This window comes from Marmota monax, unplaced genomic scaffold (genome assembly GCF_021218885.2).
Source record: "Marmota monax isolate L192 unplaced genomic scaffold, Marmota_monax_Labrador192_F-V1.1 WCK01_AAM20220418_F8-fsc00040, whole genome shotgun sequence".
NCBI lineage: Eukaryota > Metazoa > Chordata > Mammalia > Rodentia > Sciuridae > Marmota > Marmota monax.
Genome location: NW_026692782.1, coordinates 8380590 through 8401699, shown reverse-complemented (window position 1 = coordinate 8401699; position 21110 = coordinate 8380590). Strand labels below are relative to the sequence as shown.

Below are 21110 nucleotides of genomic sequence, written 5' to 3'. Positions count from 1 at the left end.
AGTTAAAACTACAGACTATCTAGAAAGCAATAAAAAACTGCTTTTTATTTCCAAACCATTACACACTATGACTCATACTCAAAGAAAAAACATAACCTTAAATTCTTTCTTAAAGAAATATGAAGAACAAAGGAGCTAAATAGTCATCTTAAGAAAGTCAGACAACAACAACTAAAAAGTAGAGAAGAGGAATTAAGATAAAAGCCCAGTTCATTGACCTAGAATAGCACAAAGGGCACACATACATTTTTAGGTTACTCGCTGTGCAAACTGAAATGTCAGCTGTTAGCAGATCAGCACGTGTGGAAATGGAGGCAGCATACTAATTCTTTGAAGGTCACTTTGACCCTGGTCGTTTCTTCCCTTCCAATTATTTATCTGCCTCAGATTCCTGTCTAGAAACTAAGTGGTCACATTGGGCAGTGGACCAGACAGGCAGGGGCAGGGTTTTTTCATGGCGTCATCCTGAGACAGGAGCAGATTTTGTAATCATGCACCTCGTCTTCAAACTCCAGCTCTAATAAAAATCCTCCTGGAAGAAGAGTCATGGGTCTTGGGAATGCTAAATCACCAGGGTGCGGGGGGTGAGGGGCAGGGACCCCTTTTTAAAAGAACAAGAAAGACTTCAAATCATAACTAGATCATAATTGTGTGATTTAGCAGTAATTATGTAAGAACAGAGAACATGTAAACCTCCTGTACTTATTATTGTATTTTCCTTTTCTCGTTTATCTTATCTTTCTAGAAGACTGGCAGTGTCAACAGCAGTTTGCAACTTCTGAGGCATAACAAAATAAAACCAATCCCAAGGTGGAAACATTGTCGTGTAGTGTTATAAGTTTGGGTGATCTTTATATTGCTACTGGTATTTGCTTTGTATTTTAAACAGAAAACCTTTGCCTTCCAGGACTGCCTCTGACACTGATCATTCATGTAATAAAAATAAAACTTCGGTTTGAATTAGCAACCTTAGTACATTTGAATTGCTTGATTTGTGTATGATATAGGGATCATGACTAGAGAGATTTTAATTGTTTTTCTGAAATTTTGTGAAACCAGTAAGAGAATAATCTTCCCTTAGGCTTTTCCTGTGAATTAAAGGGGGGTCACGAGTGTGTGAGTGTGTTTTCTTTGTAGGAGAAATACAAGTTTATTCAACATTTTTTATAAGATATGGGAGGAGGGGCCTTGAACTCTGGATGTCAGTCTCCTGTAACAATTCATAGCATATGCAATATATAGGTAGTAACAAACTTGTTTTAAATTCTAATTCTACTAATTGGAGTTTTCTGGGTTTTTTATTGATTTTTATTATTTTTTGTAAATACACAACAGTGGAATGCATTACAATTCTTATTACACATATAGAGCACAATTTTTGGAGTTTTCTGTTGTTGATATTTTTAAGGGATTCCACACTGACCCTTTTTAAATCCTACGAATTATGCATTTGATGTCCAGAAATAAAATTGCATTTGTGTATCCCCTGCCTTCTTATGTCATGTTGACTTTTCAAAAAAAAAAAAAAGTATGGCAATTGAGCTAAGCTTTCTCTTATTGATTAAATTGATTTTTTACTTTCAACAGAAGAGCTGGATCATTTTTCTTTTACTTACTTTTCATTTTTCTTCTGGTAATATTAAGCCCCAGAAAAGAAAGCAGCAGGAAAATGTAGTGTCTTTTAGAGCAAAGAACACAGTGGCTATGTTTCCACTTTCCTTTATAATTGTGTTGATGGGTTTCTTCCCACTTTTGCATTTATCCATCTAAACTCAAAGCCAGTTCACAGTAACTGTCAAATCTAGCCTCATTTCACATGACTTTAAAATGCAGGTGATAGATAGCCCTTCCTTACCTCTCTGCCTCAATTATCATATTTCAGAATTTTTTTTAATGCCTCTTAGGTACTCATTGGTAGCAAATGTTTGGAATATTGTGATACCCTTTGACTTTTATGAAGTTGCAAATTCTTACTCATCGTTCATTTCACTTTTTTTCATGCACTTTTATGGACTTTAAAATTTTTTACCATTAGGTTTTAAAAAGAGAATCTCATCTCACACTCTTGTCTTTGCTTTCTCTGTGCCTATCTGTAGGATGAATATAAGCCAGAAAAGGCCTTGTCCGAGGAGGACTTGAAAAATGCCGTGAGTGTGCATCACGCCCTGGCATCCAAGGCCACTGACTACGAGAAGAAGCCCAACGTCTTTAAGCTAAAAACTGCCGACTGGAGGGTCTTGCTGTTTCAAACTCAGTATGTGTCGTTGGTTTGGTTCTTACTTGGTTTGGGATTTGGTTTGGTTTGGGTTTGGGTTTTTTTAGGGTACTAGGGATTGAACTCAGGGGCACTCAACCACTGAGCCACATCCCTAGCCCTATTTTGTATTTTATTTAGAGACAGGTTCTCACTGAGTTGCTTAGCACCTCGCCATTGCTAAGGCTGGTTTGCACTTGAGATCCTCCTACCTCATCCTCCCAAGCCACTGGGATTACAGGCATGAGCCACCACACCTGACTTCGTTTTGGTTTTCTTCAGTTTGCTTACCACTGCTTTATGCTAAGGAATAGAATCAGGGTCTGTAGGGGAAATTTGTTGAGTTGTAGTCAAATGTCATGAACTGGTTTCGTTGGGGAAGACAACTGCCTAAGAAAATTAACACAAAAACATAGAGCCCTGAGTTCTAGTTTTTTGTGCACTATAAAGTAGCTCTGTGTCTTTTAGTAAGCTCTTTGCCATCTCTAGAGCTCAGTGTCCTCATTAATAAGATGTGAGAGTTTTAGTAGACAAGTTCTCTCATAACATGAGTAAAGTAGTCCAAGATTCAAATCACCATTTCCTAGCTTGAGGCACATAATTTTTTAACCTCTGTGAACCTTGGTGTGTAGCTGCTGTGGGTAATCATGTTTGTCTCATTGGGTCCTGGCGAGGATTCGATAAGTATATTAAGTGCCTCCCAGGTTGCCTGGTGTGGAGAAACTGCTCTGTAAGTGAATATCTTCATCCTGTTCCCTTGTTTCTTTGTCCTTCGGAACGCAAATCATATTGTGCATAAGGAAATGAGAGGGCCAGTGACAGACTTGAGATTAGTAGCAGAGCATTCCTCTTGAAGAATCCTGACTTGTGGAGTGAGGAACTTTGGGTTTTCAGAATGGAGCTTCTAGAGCAGGACAGGGTTAATGATTCGTGGATTGAGCCTAACTCTAGAATCACCTTCAACATCATATCATCAGCTGACCCCAACTAAATTCAAGTTTGACATCAAGATGGTACAAGTATCTATCTCTATGCCTTATCAAGGCAAGGTAAGATCAGGAAAAAAAAAAAAAGAGAAATGAGAGCAAGAGCCAGACCTCTGGAGGCTTATGGTCATTGAACTTGTGAAGGAGTAAAATTGCTGACATGAGGTGCTGTGTGAAAACAAGTGACACAGGGTTTTTGAATTTGGGACTAGGACATCCTACAAAGGGACTCATAACCAAATGTGTAAATAACAGCTATTAGGTGGAAAGGGTATTTTAAATTCTTCTGTTCTCTAGTATTTTTTATATCTGATATAATACCTAAGGAGATCTGGTTACTCAGGTAAAACCCATGCAAAAATTTGTCAGTTGGAGAGATTCAACTAGAAACACACATTGGCTCTACTGAGGAATTAATATGTAGCACAGTCTCAGGTTAGTGGGGTTCTTTTGGAGTAGTCAGTAAAGGAAGTGATTAAATGATTATTTCACCTTTTTGTTGGACATATGCATGGCGGATAATCTTTTCTGCTTCGTGACCATTTCTTTTCCTCATTTATGAAGTCACAGATATTAAGTGTTGTCAGTGAGGGGCTTTCTGGATATAATGGCATGTGAATTAAAAATATGATATCAAATGATTTCCACCTCCTCTCAGATGGACATTTGTTAGCATTCTTAAGCTCCACTTTATCTACCATAATTTCTCCCATTTTGAACGTATATTTTAACAATTTTTACTAAATGTACAGAATGGTGCATCTGGCCCCACGGTCCAGTTTTACAACATTCCTTCGTTCCAGAGCAGTGCCCTATTTTGTAGTCACCCTGCATTCACATCTCCAGTCCCAGACATCCGCTGATTCTACTTTTTGTCTCTGTACTATTGTTTCCTGGACTATTCATGTAAATAGAATACTGTTTATATAGATTTATCTCTCTGTTTTATCCACTCACTAGTTGATGGACACTTGGATTGTTTCCCTTTTTGATTCTTAGGAATAAGGAAGTCATGAAAATTGATATTCGGATCTTTGTGTAGCTTTATGTTTTATTTATCTTGGGTACCAACAAAGTAGTGGAATTGCTGTGGTGTATGATAAATTTATAGTTAACTTTTGAAGAAACTACCAAACTTTTCCAAAGTGGGTATGCCCTTTTACATTCCCTTCATCAATGTATGCTTCAGTCAGATTTTAAAATAAAATTATGTGAGTAAAAGAGATTAATTAAATCTTTAATTAACTTTTGGCCTAGGCTAGTTTCCAACAGAAAGTAGTTTAATGAATACATTTCTCTTTTTTTCCGTCTGTATCCTCAGGGCATAGTCATAGGCTTTGATGACCATAGATAGGTTTCAGGGTTCCAGTGCCTTCCACTGCCTGGTGACTGCTGTTGAGACTGTTAACCTCGAGTGAGGTTGTGTCAATGATTAATTGTACCAAGAATAAATGATTTCATATGCCATTTTATATCAGCAATAAGCAATGGGCAAGGTATGATGCACTTAGACACAGAATAGCCTGACATATTCATGGTTGTTTCTCATAGGAGTCCAGAGGAGATGCAGGGGTGGATAAGCAAAATCAACTGTGTTGCAGCTGTCTTTTCTGCACCACCGTTTCCAGCAGCCATTGGTTCTCAGAAGAAGTTTAGCCGCCCGCTTCTGCCTGCCACTACGACAAAATTATCTCAGGTAACTCATTTGATGTTGCTGTAGACATGGAAAAAAGTCCTTTGTAATTTTGCTAATATTTGTATTTGAATAATGCTCTCCATTATTGGAAGGCAGATGGAAGACCTTGCCCCATGTTGTATAAATGGGGCAAAATGTAATATACCAGTATATTTTACACTTGAGTTATACTTTCCTGGTTTGTTTTTTGTTTTGTTTTGTTTTTGTTTTTAACTGGCTAAAACTGGGGTGATGTCCAGGCTTGTTAGCAAGCTTTTCATCCATTGATTATTAGTTCATTTAATTGAGCATTTACCATATTTGGTGCTAGAGATATAAAAAACATTTTCAGGGATTCCCCTTTTCACAGTAGAGCAGGAAAGGCCTTCCTTACCCCTTAGAAGAGGTGAGTGGAATATTTGCATTTTCTAAGCTAATTAAGACAAAGTGCATCAGAGCTCTGTTCCACATGTATTTACATAAAATTCTAAAAAAAGAAAACATTTGTCAAATTTTGTCGTCTTTTCATAAAAACTCTGTTCTGAGGCTCTGCCAATTTTAACCCTCTCTGCAGTACCCCTGTTGACATTGATCAGTCAAGGATTTTGGAGCTACTTTGATGTCTCTGTGGAGCTCTTATTGCTGTAACAGTAGAAATCACTTAATCTGGTTACGATCAATGAATGCTTTGGTATTAACTAGCTGTTGTTCTCCTCCTTCATAGCACAATTATCAATGACATTTATTTAGTAAACATATATTATGTCCCTACTGTATAGCAAAGATGGTTTTAGGCTGTGGATCTAGAAAGACAGATGAAACCCAGATCCTCTCCTGAAGGATGACAAATACAAATGAAGCATTTGAGAGCTTCCCAGGAAGGGTTAAGTCCAGAGGCCATGTGGGCACAGGGTAGGACAGCTAGGGTGGCCTTGGAGGTGAAGAAGAGGTGTGATATATTCCATGAAGCTTAAAGGATGAAAAATAGGTGAGGTGTGAGATGAGATAACAGGATGATCCGGCAGAGCTACAGAGGAGAGACACTGGGGTGCAGGAGCCACACCAAGTTACCAACATGACCTGAGTGGTCTTGAGAAAAAGTCAGAAGTGGACCTCTGTGGAGGTAGGCAAAATCATGAAAGGCTTGTCTTAGGCCGTTCTGCCATAACAGAGTACCCCTGACTGGGGACTCTATAAAGAAAATTAATTTACCTCCTTACAGTTCTAGTGGCTGGGAAGTCGGATATCAAGCCTTCTTGCAGAGTCTTAACGTCACCGAGGGCATGACTTGGTGAGGGGCATGAGTAGATGAAAGTCGAGCCCTCAGCCTCAGGTTTAGAGCAAACTGCTCCCATGATAACTAACCCACTCTCAACGGGGGGTGGCCCCTCATGGCCTAATCACCTCTGAAAGGTCCCACCTCCAATACTGTCTGGAAGGTAAACTTCAATATGAGTTTTAGGGGGAACTTTCAAACCATTGCAGGCCTATTTGTCATGTGCATGATTTTGGAAGCTTCCGTGGTTCCTGGATGTCTTTAGGACAGTAGTTTTTAAGCAGAAAAGTAATGTAATCATATTTGCGCTTTAAAAATTATTCCATTGCCATATGATAAAAGCATTAGAAGAAGAAAGATACTATGAGAAGCAGAAAGGCCCCCCAAGGACCATCTAGTAACCTAGAGGAAAAATAGCTAAGTTAGTTGTCAAAGAAATTGGTAGAGTGGAAGTTCATGAGAGCACAGAACAGATGTTCTCATGGCTAAAGTGGAGGAAGAAGGGCGTCGCCCAGGACTGCAGTGTCTGACCTGGCTCGAGGAACCTCTCCTCACCAGCTCCTGCTTTCCTCCCTGTTGTTTCTTTCAGAGTCTTTTCCTGAATCCTTTTCTTCTTTCTTTCTGTAAGTGATGTAGCCCTTAGGCTCAGAAGCAGACTGAGATAACTGAGAAATAACTTTTAAGAAAAGTTATTTAGGTTAAAATAACCAAACATGGAGGATGTTATGCTAAGAAGGAGAAGATTAGGTAAAATAAAGACAAAACCTAGCTGATAGTAGATTTCAGTGAGGTCCTTGGGTAAACTTGGCAAGAGCGATTTTGGTGGACTGATAGAAACAGACCATACTGGTCGTCTTTGAGAGAGGGACGGAAGATAGTGAGTAGGTGAAGGAAGAGAACATGCGCTAGTCTTGCCATAAATTACAAAAATCAGAAAGACTAGTAGTAAGAAGAGAGACACATGGCTTCTGGAAAAAGACTCTTGTGTTTTCCACCCTCATTCATAATTATCATTAACATGTACTGGTTGGTTATTACATAAGCATTATTATGACTGTATAGTTCCCATGTGACCCAAAACACGGTTTTGAGAGTAGAAAGGACCAAGCCAGCTCAACTCACAGGACAGAAAGGCATTTAGTTTTCAAAGATAATAGTTACAGCATTCTAAGAGAAAGGAGGCAGCGTTTACTGATGACCAGAAAGAATGTTGGCCAGATTCTCCGTCTGTCCAACTGAAGTACAAACCCAAAAGGCAAATCCTTTCCCAGCTTTAAATCTGGGTACTCAGCAACATATCACATAAACAGTCACAGGCAGAGCACATGAATAGCAAACCATATTCTATGAAGTTAGGAGGAGAAAATGGGAAGCAAAAAAATGTCTTCAGATGTTGAGTTTTGTTCATTCACTTCAGTGTGGGACTTTGCAATAGTGATCATTTTTTAATAGATCATTTTTAATAAATCTCATGATTTATTCTGTGAAAACAGCAGGAGAGAAAGTGACTGAGGTAAAGAGGGGCTTTAATGAGTGTGTCACTCACAGGAACATTATGGAGCTTAGAGCAACATCAGAGTTCTTCCTTGTTCTTCTCTCACTATAGAATGTACTGTTTTATTTTCTTCCTATTTTTCAAAAGGCCCTGCTGTCCTATTTGTATATGAGCTGTCTCCCAGTAAGACACATGCATGTGGAAATGTGTTCATCTCTATGTGTGCTTCTGCCAGGAAAACGGGCAACAAGCACCTTTATCAAAGCAGACTCTTTTTAAAAAAAAAACAAAAAAAAAAAAAAAAACAGTGTTTTACAAAAAATAGAATGCATAATCTTAAAAATATTTTTCTTCATTTTGGATGTGCATCCCCAAAGATACAAACAAAGGTGGGGGGAGTACATGTTTAGTGATCAGTGATTGAATTTTAGGTAGGAAAGCAATAGCAAAGAGAAGCATCCACCATTGTCACCTCAGACAAGACAGCTGTGCTGTTTAGGGACTTCTAGAGAAAGGGATGTGATGAGTATCTCCCTGCCACCACCGGTTAAATCACCAAGACTTCCATCTGGAAAGGAGGAGATCTAGAATGTGTTTAAGGTTTAAGGTTTCCATATCATTTCGTCACCCAGGTCATCATTTCATGTACTAACAATTTTTTTAAAAAGATGTTTCACCTCTGAGAGTAACAGGACAGTATGGGAAGCACAGTGTAAAACCACGCGTGTGGTGCTAAAGAGAGGTGAGTTGGCATGCAGCTGGCGCAGGGGAGTGGTGTGCCCTCCACATCAGTGGACACTCTTGCAGATGTCTGTGCAGAGTCCCAGCACACCTCCAGCGCGTCCTGAAGCAAGCGTCCCTCCTCTCTCCAGCACTTCACAGACTGTTCTCTCCTTCAGCCTGGTCACCCTCACTCTCGGCACTGTTGATGTTTTGGCCCAGATAATTCTTTATTGTGTGAAGCTGTCCTATGAACTGCAGGGTGTTTAGTAGTGTCCCCAGCCTCCACCCAGTAGATGGCAACTGCATCTCCACTAATTTTAATAACCAGAAACGTCTCCAGACCTTGCCAAATGTCCTCTGGGGTCAAAGCTACCCGCTCCCACTGAGAACCACTGCATTGACCCAGTGGTCCTGCATCTGTGAGACTGGCCACCTTTCCTTTCTCCATGCCCCCACAGGCTGGCCATGATTCCCCCAAATGCCAGGACCTCTTGGGTAGTTTCCATTTATAAAATATATGTTACAGCACTGTGAGTACCCTGCTGGGTGGGTGGGTGGGTGGGGGACAGTGTTCAGGAAAAAAATCCAACTTTCAATTAAAAGATTGTTTGGTTCTTTGAAGACATGTTGTTCATCACCCTGTCATTTATGAGTTTCTCTTTAATTTATTCTTGTCTGCTGTCCAAAACATATTAGCCTCAATTATTAAAATTGATTATTGTCAGTGCAGTGTGGTTCTTCCTGAACAATTCCGCTGTGTAGGAGTCACCTTCTCTGGTTGTTTTTCATGGCAGTGTTGCCAAAGCACATTTTTTTCTTCTTCTGTTGAGGGTGGAGAAACTAATCTGAAAACTCTAAGATTTTTTTCTTCCTCCTTCTAGAAACACAGAATTATGATTAGCCCCCTCTGGGATCTATTCAGGGCCACTTTTATACCCACCAAAACAGACATTTTCAAGCTGGAGCATTCATAAGAATTATCTGGGGGCAGTATAATATCCCGCCAGGTGGTTCAGATGCAGCCTGATGCCTGGAAATTTGCTGTTTCTCTCTAATATGCTCCAGATGACTGACCAGCAGACAGTGCAGATCACACTGAGGCACACGACACCGTCGTTTCTGCCTCCCTTAGGTCTGTGCTGCTCCTCTGGACACTTCAGAGGAGTGAAGTCACTCATGAAGTCACCTTCCTAATGGATACCTAGTTCCAATTTCTTTGAACTCCAGCTGTTCTCTTACAAAAGTTTGAACCAGTGAACTCAGTATTAACTCTTTGGGTGCAGGTCAAGAGAGAACACTGTTCAGAAACAAAGTGGGTCCTGTGCTCCCCCCTCACAGGGAAGTAACCCCACCCCTCCTCCTGTCCTGTGCTGGACCTCAGGTAGTGCTGAGGAGGAGCATAGGGGCAGGCTTTGGGAGCCTGTGCTCTTACAGTCGCCTCCCTCATTGGCCAGAACCGCACCCCTGTACCCCAACCTGTGTCACACCTCATCACCAAGCCCTGTCCGTTTACCTCTTAAATATCTTTCACATCCTCCCCGACTTTCCTTACTTCAAGCTTTTGTCATCTTAGACCTATGTCACTGGTTTTCTTTTTTAATCATTCACTTTATCAATACTAAATATTTGAGAGATGTGTATTTTTAAATAAAATATACCACATGTCCCAGATAGTAGCATTTCACAGTGCTTAGATTTTAAAAAATAATTAAAAAACTGTTCCCAATGCCTAAGAACTCCATTTAAAAACTTACAGAACTTGTAATCAAATTCAGCACAGTTATGGGATACAACGGTTTTTATAAAAATTTAAAATTGTATCTCAATACTGATTTTTAAAACTCTCCCCATTGGGTCATTTTGGCAAGCTGTACACGCCCCACTTCATAAAACTCTGGCCAGGACTATTTGTCTAGCCACCTGAGGTCCCTCTCCCTCCACTCAGTTTCTGCCTCCCTTAGTCTGCGCTGCTCCTCTGGATACTTGTACCTCATGAAGTCACCTTCCTGAGGTGCTCTCCTCCAGGCCACCCTTCCCAGTGTTGATGAAAACAGGTCCAACTATGGCACTTCCTTAATGTACTCGCTTGTGCCAGTAAGATACAGTCCAGGCTCCTTGGCATGACCTTACTTGGTGACCACACTATTCCCGAGTAGCTAGATTTCTTATTCATTTCTTAGAGTCTGTGTTTAATATACATTAAACATTCAGTAAGACAGTTAGTGAATCATGTGGAAGTGTGTTTAAGGACACTGTGTTTAAGGTCTTTAAAGTGCGTTAAACCTGAAATGATTAAAGAAAATCCTTAGCGATGGTGTTTTCAGCAATCTCTCTCTCAAATGGACTCATTGGCAAATGTTCTTTATTCTAAAATCCTTACCTCTTGGGTTTAATAGAGCTCAAGCATTACAGATTTTACTTGTAATTTGCACTGCCTTCTAAATCATCTTTCTCCTTGAAAACACAGAAGAAATAATATGAGCACCCTCTTTCTTTAATCCATGTATTCAGCTACTGTTTACTGAGGGATAGGTCCAGTGAGCTTTGTAGAAATGGGTGCGACAGTGGTCTCAGCTCCCAGTGTAGAAGCATAAGGTCTTTGTTGGTGCCATGTACTGTTGTCTCTGCTGAGTTCCTTGCTAGACACTGGAAGATTAGAGGAAAAGGGAAAATGATCCTCCTTATTTTGCCTTCTTGGAGTTTGTACTCAGTCAAGGAAGTAAAATTCACACTTAGGTCAGAGTGAGTTTTGTGGCAAATAGGTGGCATACACATTCAATGCTGCAGTAACTGGAAAGAGATTGCAAGACCTGGAGCATGCAGGGTGCGTAAGACCTGCGTGTAGCCCGCGAGCTGGAGAGCTGTGGCAGGAGGCATGGGGGGTGAGGGATCTGAGGAGCTCTGAGGGTGCTGAGCTCAGCACCAGCACACTGAGAAGCAGAAGGTTTTGAAGCTTGGGTGTGTGTTTAAGAAAGGGTCCCCAAGTGAATTTAAGATTAGAAGTTGGGAGGATGCACTCCTGCTGTGTTGGTGGCCTGGAGCAGGTGCTTGAGTTCTCTGGATCTCTGTTTCATTCTAAATGGCAGTGGCCAGGGTCTCCTTTAGGAGGCTTCCAATTCCTCGGACTCTGTGTAAAAGAAGGTGCAAAGGTAGGTGTTTGTGGGATATAGTGTGACGTGTGTCCATGGTGGAGCAGTTGAGTCAAGCTAATTAACGTGTCTGTCAAGTCATGTACTGATTTTTTTCTGATGAGAACATTTGAAACCTTTTAACAATTTTATATTTACTTATTTATTGGTATTGGGGATTGAACCCAGGGGTGCTTAATCACTAAGCTATATCCCCAACTCTCTTTATTTTTGTATTTTGACACAGGGTCTCACTATGTGGCTTAGGGCCTCACTAAGTTGCTGAGGCTGGCCTTCAACTTGTGATCCTCCTGCCTCAGTCTCCTGAGTCACTGGGATCATAGTCTATGCCATCACACCCATCTCAGCAATTTTGAAATATATAACACGTTATTATTATTATTAACTGTAGTCACCATGATATACAAAAGAATTCTGGAACTCATTCTAATTGAAATTCTGTATTCTTTGACCAGTATCTCCCCAATCTCCTTGTCCCTCCATCTTTTGTCACCACCATTCTGCTTTCTACAGCTAAAAGCTTGATTTTTTCTTACGTATTTCACATATAAGTGAGATGGTACAGCATTTGTCTTTCCGTACCTAGCTTCCTTCACCTTACATAATTTCCTCCAGGTTCATCCATGCTGTGATGTAGGACAGAATTTCCTTCTTTTTAAAGGCTAAGTAGTATTCCATTTTGTATACATATCATATTTTCATTATCCACACATCTGTTGTGGGTCACTTAGGTTGTGACCATATCTTAGCTATTGTGAATAATGTTTTAGTGACCACGGTGCACACATATCTCGTCTTCTTGGAATGTTTGTTCGCATTTAAAAATGAATCTTGTCATCTTTCTTTCACTCCATGTGTTCTTGCTACCTCTTCTGTTCATCTTTGCACTAATGTTCTCTGCTTTTTAAAACTTTACTTTTTTTAATATTTATTTTTTGGTTGGACACAATATCTTTATTTATTTATTTTGATGGGGTGCTGAGGATCAAACCCAGGGCCTCACATGTGCTAGGCAAGCACACTATGGCTGAGCCACAACCCCAGCCCAAAACTTTACTTTTTTTAATATATATCAATATTTTTTATGGCTTTAGACTTGAATTCTTTTTTCTTATTTGGCTTTTAAGATGTGCACTATTACAGAAATCCCTAAGATATTATATGTGACTTTATAGTTTCTGGATATCTTCCAAAAAATTTACAAGGATGTTATATAACCTTAATTTGGCATTCATAATTATTAATTATCTGGTAGTCTTTTAAGTTATTCCCCTCATTCTGTAATAAAACTTTTATATTCTAAAATTATGTTGGTGTTATGTAAAACATGCTTATTGCCTCCTTTAATCAGTTCTTCATTTGCATTTATCTTTTTGTTTCTTATACATATAAAATTTATAATCAAGAATTTGGATAATTTACATGTGGAAGTGGAATAGTAAGCTGCCACCCAACTTTAGGCATTCAAGAGAATTCCAATGTCTTTGTCTCAAGACTATTTTTAAAATTCTGCAAGAGGATTCAGTATCATATCTTTTTAGGTCACTATTGCCAAGGAGGTATAAATGGCACCCCTAGAATGAAAGTTCTTTGACATAGGACCAACCGTATTACCTTGGCAGATGGAACCTATAATTATGCTGTTCAGGCAGCAGTCAATGAGTGCATTTTAATTGAATGATTAGTTCAGGTCAGTGAAGTTGAAGGAAGTGAGAGACCCTCTGCTACTTTGGAGGGAGAAAGCATAGCACATTTTTTAGAATAGCATATGATAAATTTTAGAGAAGAAGTATTTCTTTGCCGTACTGCTTATCTCAAAAAAAGAAAGAAATTTGCAGACAGACGCTCATTCACTCCGAAAGACGGGCACTCAGGCAGTTATTGCTGAGCGGGCATACTTGAGAAGCCAAGTTATGTGGTGCCCAGGCTAGGCACTTAGCTGTTCATATGGTGACTTGCCTAATCTGGTTTCTCTTTAAAGGTCTTGTCCCAGCTTGGTGACATTGCATTCCTTAGCAGGCTCTGAAGCCATTTGGTTTTGTAATCAGAGGCCTGGTTGGGGAGGCCCAGTTAGGATGGCCTGGGTTGCCATCCTGGGAAGAATTACACCAACACTGGCGAGTTGGAAGGATGTGCCTCCTGCTGAGGCACCTTAGACTGTTCTGGTAAATGAAAGTTAGTCACCATAAGGGATTTTTAAAGGCACTCTACACATTTTTTTTAATTGATTTCTTCTCTGTGCACTAAATGGACACAATTTCCTGCCAGGAGGAACAACTGAAATCTCATGAAGGCAAGCTGAAGCAGATCACCACTGAGCTGGCTGAGCACCGCTCCTATCCCCCTGACAAGAAAGTCAAAGCCAAGGAGGTCGACGAGTACAAGCTGAAAGATCACTATCTGGAGTTTGAGGTATGCTGCACCGGCTGCTCACAAATGATTCTGTTACAATTGGTCTGTGGGAGGAAAGTTTTTAAGTTACCATGACTGTGAGGCGCTCGCCCCAAGCCTGCCTTTAACCTGGGAGCTCGGTACTAACACCAGTACCTAATGCCATCCTGGTCCTGATGGCCGTTTGTGTTTGGGATTCCACTTACATGCCAAACTAACATCAGAGAGTGACTTCCAGTTTATACGTTTAACAGCAAGCAGCATGCACACTTGGAATTGTGTAAATGCTGTGATGTCAAAAAAAAAAAAACTGCAGAGGACTTGTCAGGGTGCACAGCTGCTCTCTGTGTCCATGGGTCTGTTGCTGCATAGTTTGAGTCCAAGAAAAGTATAGCAGAGGAAATGAGTGACAGGGTGATGGGAAGCACCAGCTTTTCCCCGCATATTCTTGTCATTAGGCGACACCAGGGTATTGTTCCTGTACTACTCACCACCCTTCAGAAGAGGATTCTGGCTTGCCGCACACTGGTGTACAACAGCAAGTGTGGTTATTAGGAAGAATGGTGAGGATCCACGTGATGTGACGCAGAAAGGCAGAAAAATTAAAAGCAAGCTGAAAGCAATATAGTTCCAAATGGTTCCTTTGGCCAAGTTTTCTCCCAAATTAGTGTTAGAATCCTCCATTTCATCACCTCAGCCACCATCGTTAGACACTTAAGGTATCTTTGTACCCCCTCACTGGCCAAAAAAAAAAAAGATGTTACAAATATTTTTTCCATTGGATGTGCTGAATCTGTTTGTGGCTCTTCATGTTTATTGCAAGTCTAGACCCTTTATTTCCTCCTTCCTTCTCCTTCAGTCCCATCTGACCATCCTTTTTTCTTCTCCCTAAATACACCTGTATACCTCCACTCATCTACTCCTTCTACCTCGAATGCTCTTTCTATCATCTTCTGCAAGTCCTGCTCCTCTTTCAAGGAGCAGCCCAGATCCTCCTAGCCAACCTGCTCTGGACCTCCAGCTGGGTTAATCTGCAGTAACACTTGCCCCAATTTGCTTTGTGATAAAGTTATGTTGGCCTGTCTCTGTAGTGGATCCCACATCCCCCTAAATAAGACTTTGAGCTCTTAAAGAGCAGGGACCTCAGGTTCATTTTCAGCCTATGCCTTGTCCTTGCTTGTTTAATCAGACAGGATTTCATAGAAGCCTTCCTGAGTTAAAAAAAAAAAAAATTCTGTCATCAAGTGTGGCATTAGATCTAACAGATGGCACTTTCATCACAGATCCAAATGATAGTTTTCTCCATGGTCAAGGAAGTCATCATTCTGGTCAGATGACTATCCCAAGAGGAATCTTTCTTTAGGTAAAGGTATAAGTTTGCTGGCAAAAACTTTGGAAGCCTTGCAGCAAAAAAGACTTGACAAAAATATTAAAAAGAAAAAAAAAAACAAAAAACAAAGTAGTTCATCGTTCCCCAGACTTGTTCATTCTTGGGAAATGAGAGTTCTCAAAAAGCAATCATTATTCTTCACACTTCTGGAGTATCTTTAAGCCATAGACTGTTTGGCTTCACACATTGTAATTAAATTTCCCAACACCTCCATCCCCTGCTTCCAGTACTCAGCACCTTGCTTTGAGCCCTTGACTCTGAAGGGAAGAGCCTGTCCCCAGAAGGCGGGGCAGCCGTGAGATGATGGAGACGTTGCTGCTGCTTGGTGCACACCACCTGCTTTTGGATCTTCTGTGGTGCCCTTTTTCTGGAAATGCAGCCCAGCAAGCTCCAACAGTTTTGTTTCCTGACCTGAAGTGAGACCCTGCTTTGTGGGATGACGTCCTGCTTTCATCAGATTGTGTCTCCAGGAGCATGAAGACTGCATTCCAGGCAGAGTCAGGCTCACACTCCTAGGCACAGCATGTCAGGCTGGTGTCCAGCTGCATTAATCTGTATCGACCAGGAAGGTAGAAGGTGCTTCACTTTGTACAGATGTCATCTACAAAGGTTTTCATATCAGCGCTGCTCTTTAGAAAGCGAGTCATTGTTTTTCACTAAATGAAAACTGGAGTAATGTATCATGATGAGGCTACTTTTTATTTCAGCCACCAGAATTGGTCTCCTATGAGTGCTTGTGGCAGTCCTTATGTAGCATCCTTTGCTTTATAAGCATCATACCAAGTGGTTGCTTCATTCCCCAAGTACAGGGAGACAGCTATTGGCCAGTGTGTGTGTGTGTTTTATGCAGAGCTGTATCCTCAGATCCTAGAGTATTGACTTAGCACTTGATACAGACTGAGAGACTTAATGAAATTTTATCGTTATGTACAAAAGAAAAATCACAGGAAATAATTCTCTGGGAATTACTTAGTATTAGTTATTTTTACAGGGCCAGAAGCTGCCATGAAAACAAGTCTGATAAGCAGGTGAGAACAGATGGCAGTGTCTGGAGTTCAGGGGCTTCAGTGTGCAGTGACAGAGAAGACTAGGCCTGTCTGCATGTTCAGCTGTGAGGAATTGAAACCTGGATTAGCTCTCTAGCCTGTTGCTTAGTAGGTCATCATCATGAGACTCCCCTGGTTTCAGGACAATTGTTTGTTGAGTCTTGATAACGAAAAACATTTTTATTTTGGTGCTATAGTAAGCTGTTAGTGATAACACCAGGGCTGTTTCTAAGTTATGCATTTCAGTGGTTTCTGTCCCAGGTTGCTTTGAGTACAGACAGTTCTTCATGCCGAGCCACATTTTCCAAACCCCCACTCACACTCAATCATTAGAAATTCCAGTAAATTCACAGGGTTAGGGCTATAAGAAGATGACATAGACTATAAGAGGACTTCCGTGTTAACCTCATTTTTAGGTCTCATTTTTACCTAAAGCAGCAAATTTCACTCAGAATGGGCTGTGACTGACCAGACTGGCACTTTTCTCTTCTTTGACTATTAATTAGTGGAGGAGGGGTAGATGGTTTGTTTGTTTGTTTTAAATAAATTACCCATAGTTGTGGCTGTTATTTTCTCAGATGAGTTCATTTGGAAGCTAATCTTACTTTGGAAAGACTTGTTAAGCATCACAGGTCTAAATTGAGAAACTCACTGTTAATCTCGCAAGTTTATGAAAATAAGTATAAAAATTGGCCTCATATCTTTATAAAGTATTTCTACTTTATTTAGCTCCTATTTTACTTTTAAATGTTTTCATCATCATCATACTTCCGGTATATTAGGGAATGTGTGGTTTGTATCACAGGGGGTTGTTTGTATCAGATTTAAAACTTACAAGACTCCAGGCAACCGAAACACAGTAGGTTGAACTGTGCTGAGAAAATCCTCAATGCCGACTGCACCATGAAAAGAAAATCCCCTTGATAGCACTATCCTTGGCCCCAATATTTGGGCTTTGTTTCTTCAGCTTTAAAAGCAATCATGATTAGAAAGGGAAAATGATGTTTATTCCAAGATATTTTTCACATGTTTGTAATAGAGTTGAGTAATCCTTCTGTTGAGCTAGACTGAGTAGAGGCCGGGAGAAGGGGTAGCAGGCCAAACCTATTAACATGACTGATCTACTAAAGAGGGACTCCTGAGGGTCAAGTTGATCCAGGGCTCCCAAGAGTCTTTGTAGAGCTCACTAGAAAAGAGTGATCAACACAGTCCAGACGAGTCATAGGTGCCTAAGGTCACTGTGTTTTCTGTGGCCAGCACAATGTTGTATCTGTTTTAATTCATTTAGAAAGATAAGCTGTCTTCTTCCCATTACTCCCTGTTACATCATATCCACAGCTTTCCACTTTGTGTTAATGGCCTGACCACTGAAGGCATTGAGTTTGTAAACCCTATTATGGAGGCTGCAGCCAGTTGTGTTAGTTGAGTATTATTTGGATTTTTCTGCATAGGCTTTGGAATCAACTCTTCTATTATAGTTCGAATGGGTCTCATAAGTTCATGAATTGGAAACTTAACCCCTAATACAGCAGTGTTGGGAGGTGGTGCCTGATGAGTTGAACCCTCTCTTGCCCACTCTTGTTCTCTCACGCCCTCCATTATAGGATGATGCAGCATGAAGACCCTCCTCAGATGTCCAGACTATGCTCTTGGACATCCTAGCCTCTGGAACCACCAGCCAAACCATTCTTTGTTCTTTATACTCAGTCTCAGTTTTTCTGTTGTAACCACATAAAACGGACTCGAAAATTGTTACTGAAAAGTGGAACTATTTCTATAACATCTGAAAATGTGGAAGTGGCTTTGGAACTGGGTACCAGGTAGAGGCTGGAACAGGTTTTTTTTCCCTCCCCTCCCCTCCTCCTTCCCCCGATCCCCTTCCTCTAACCTATTGGTCTTCCTTCTATTAATTTCTTTTTAATGGTAGCATTATAGTTAGACATAAAAGTTTAATTCATTGTGATATATTCATCCATGCACATAACATAGTTTCGTGGATTTCATTCTACAGTTCCTCCCCTTTCCCATCCCTCCTTCCTCCCTCAATCTCCTTCTTTTCCACTGTTCTCCCTTCTGTTTTCATGACATTCCTCCCACCCCCGCTTTCTTTAATTCCCTTTTTCCCCCTAGCTTATGCAAATGAGAAGAAACATTTGACCCTTGACTTTCAAAGTCTGGCTTATTTCACTTAAACTGATGTTCTCATCCATTTGCTTGCAAATGACATGATTTTATTGTTTTATTTTGGGCTGAGCAAAACACTGTTGCTTGCATGCATATATATATATATATATATATATATATATATCACATTTTCTTTATTCATTTGTCTAATGATGTACAATCTTGGTTAATTCCATGATTTGACTATGGTAAATTATGCTGTTATAAGCTCTGGTATGCATGTATTGCTATAATATGCTGATTTTAGTTCTTTTTGATAAATACTGAGGAGTAGGATTGGTGAGTTCATTCCTAGTCTTTTGATGAATCTCCATACTGCCTTCCAAAGTGGTAACTAATTTACAGTCCAACAAAATGTATAAGTATACATTTTTTCCCCATGTCCTCATCAGCATTTATTGTTATTTGTTTTTTGGTTTTTTTTTTTCTTTTCTTTTTTAAAAGTACCAGGAATTGAACCTAGGAACACTTAACCACTAACCCACATCCCCATCCCTTTTTATTTTGTGCTTTGAGACAGGGCCTTGCTAAGTTGCTTAGGGCCTAGCTAAGTTGCTGAGGCTGGTTTTGAACTTGTGATCCTCCTGCCGCAGCCTCCCAAGTGTTATTTGTTGACTGGCATTCTAATTGGAGTGAAATGAAATCTCAGTATAGATTTGATCTGTATTTCCCTGATTGCTAAGGATGTTAAACATTTTTTCATACATTTTTGGCCATTTACATTTCTTCTTTTGAGGATTGTCTGTTTAGTTCATTTGCCCATTTATTGATTGGGTTATTTGTTTGGTGCTGTTTAATGGGTTCTTTCTATATTCTGGATGTACCTGTTGGAAGAATAACTGGCAAATATTTTTTCCCACTCCGTAGGCTCTCTGTTTACATTTTTGTTTCTTTGCTGTGCAGGAGCTTTTCAATTTGAAACTATCTCCCTTATTGATTCTTGGTTTTATTTCTTAAGCTTTTGAAGTCATATTTTAAGGAAGTTGGTGTCTATGCCAATATGTTGGAGTGTTGACCCTTTGTTTTCTTCTAGCAGTTGCAGTGTTTCTGGTCTAATTCCTAAATGTTTTATCCACTTTGAGTTGGTTTTTGTTCAAAGAGAGAGAGAAGACTCTAGCTTCATTCTTCTACATACGATATTCAGTTTTCTCAGCACCTTGTTGAAAAGGCTATCTTTTCTCCATTGTATGTTTTTGCCACCTTTGTCAAGGATCAGATAACTGTATCTATGTGGATTTGTCTCTATCTTCTCATTAGTTAATTCCACTGGTCTCCATGTCTGTTTTGATACTAAGACCATGCTGGTTTTGTTATTATAACTCTGTAGTATAATTGTAAGATCAGGTATTGTGAGGCCACCAACATTGCCCTTCTTGCTCAATATTGCTTTGGCCACTCTGGGTCTTCATTCATCCATATGAATTTTAGGACTGTTTTTTCTATTTCTGTGAAGAATGTCTTTGATATTTTGATGGGGCTCACATTGAATCTGTATCTTGTTTTTGGTAATATGGACATTTGACAATATTAAGGGGGGCTGAAACAGTTTTGAATACTGGGGAAAGCTTTAATTGCCATAAACAGCACATTAAAGGTGCTTCTGGTGCAGGTTCAGCAGAAGGAATTCATTGACAGGGAAAATCTAAGTCTTCTTAGAAATTACTCAAGTGATTGTGGTCAGAATATTGGCAGAAATATAGACAGTAAAGACCATTCTGATGAGTTTTTGGAAATAAGAAGCATAGTATTGGAGCCTGAAGTAAAGGCTGCCTCCACACAGAAGCAGAGATCTCAGTGGAATTGTCTGTATCCTAGGGCTTTGCGGAAGGTCGAATTTTAAGTGTGATGAGCCTCAGCAGAGATCTGGTAGAAGAAATTTCTAACCAAAATATTGAAGGAACTGTGTGTCTACTTTTAACCACATATACAGTAAGATGAAAGAGGAAAGAAATTATTTAAAGACGGAATTTATAATTTAGAGAGAAGCAGCAGGGCAGAAAGATTTGGAAAATTTGCAGCCTGTTCATGTAAAGAGTGAAAAAACTTTTTAGGAGAAGAAACCAGGTATAGCCAACCAACTACTTGCTAGAGATTACCATGGATAGAGCAGATCATCACCAAGACACCTGGAGAGAGAGAGAGACCCAGGTCACTTCAGTGATCTTCAAGGCTACCTTTCCCAACAGCCCCAGGCAGGACCTTGAGGGCAGTTTTCAAAGAGGCACCCAAGGGATGTCAACATTTGTTGCCCTGCCCAGCTTTGGAACTCTGCTCCCCAAATTCCAAGGCTGTGCAGGGCAATAGCTACCCTCAGCCATCTTGGTCATGGTTCTAGCAAGCCCAGGAGCAACTTGACCCTCCACTTGGAAGGCACAAGCCATAAAACCTTGGTAGTATGCACATGGTGCTGATTCTGCAGTTATACAAAAATGCAGGCACTACAGGGGCCTGGCTTCCTCACCTAGATTCAAAGGATGTGGCAGACAGCTGGAAGCTCAGGCAGAGACTTGTCTCAGGGCAGAAGCCCCTGAATGGTTCCCA

General features: G+C 40.3%; 1 protein-coding gene across 13 annotated transcripts in view; it reads left to right on the top strand.

Moving 5' to 3' along the window:
- Psd3 (pleckstrin and Sec7 domain containing 3) overlaps positions 1-21110 on the top strand; it is a 564781-nt gene that overhangs the window by 513644 nt on the left and 30027 nt on the right. For all 13 annotated transcript variants that reach the window (XM_058580396.1, XM_058580395.1, XM_046447763.2 and 10 more), the window contains 3 exons: positions 2097-2254; positions 4792-4936; positions 13827-13970. In XM_058580396.1, coding sequence (XP_058436379.1) covers positions 2097-2254; positions 4792-4936; positions 13827-13970 — 447 coding nt within the window. The remainder of the gene's footprint in view (positions 1-2096; positions 2255-4791; positions 4937-13826; positions 13971-21110) is intronic.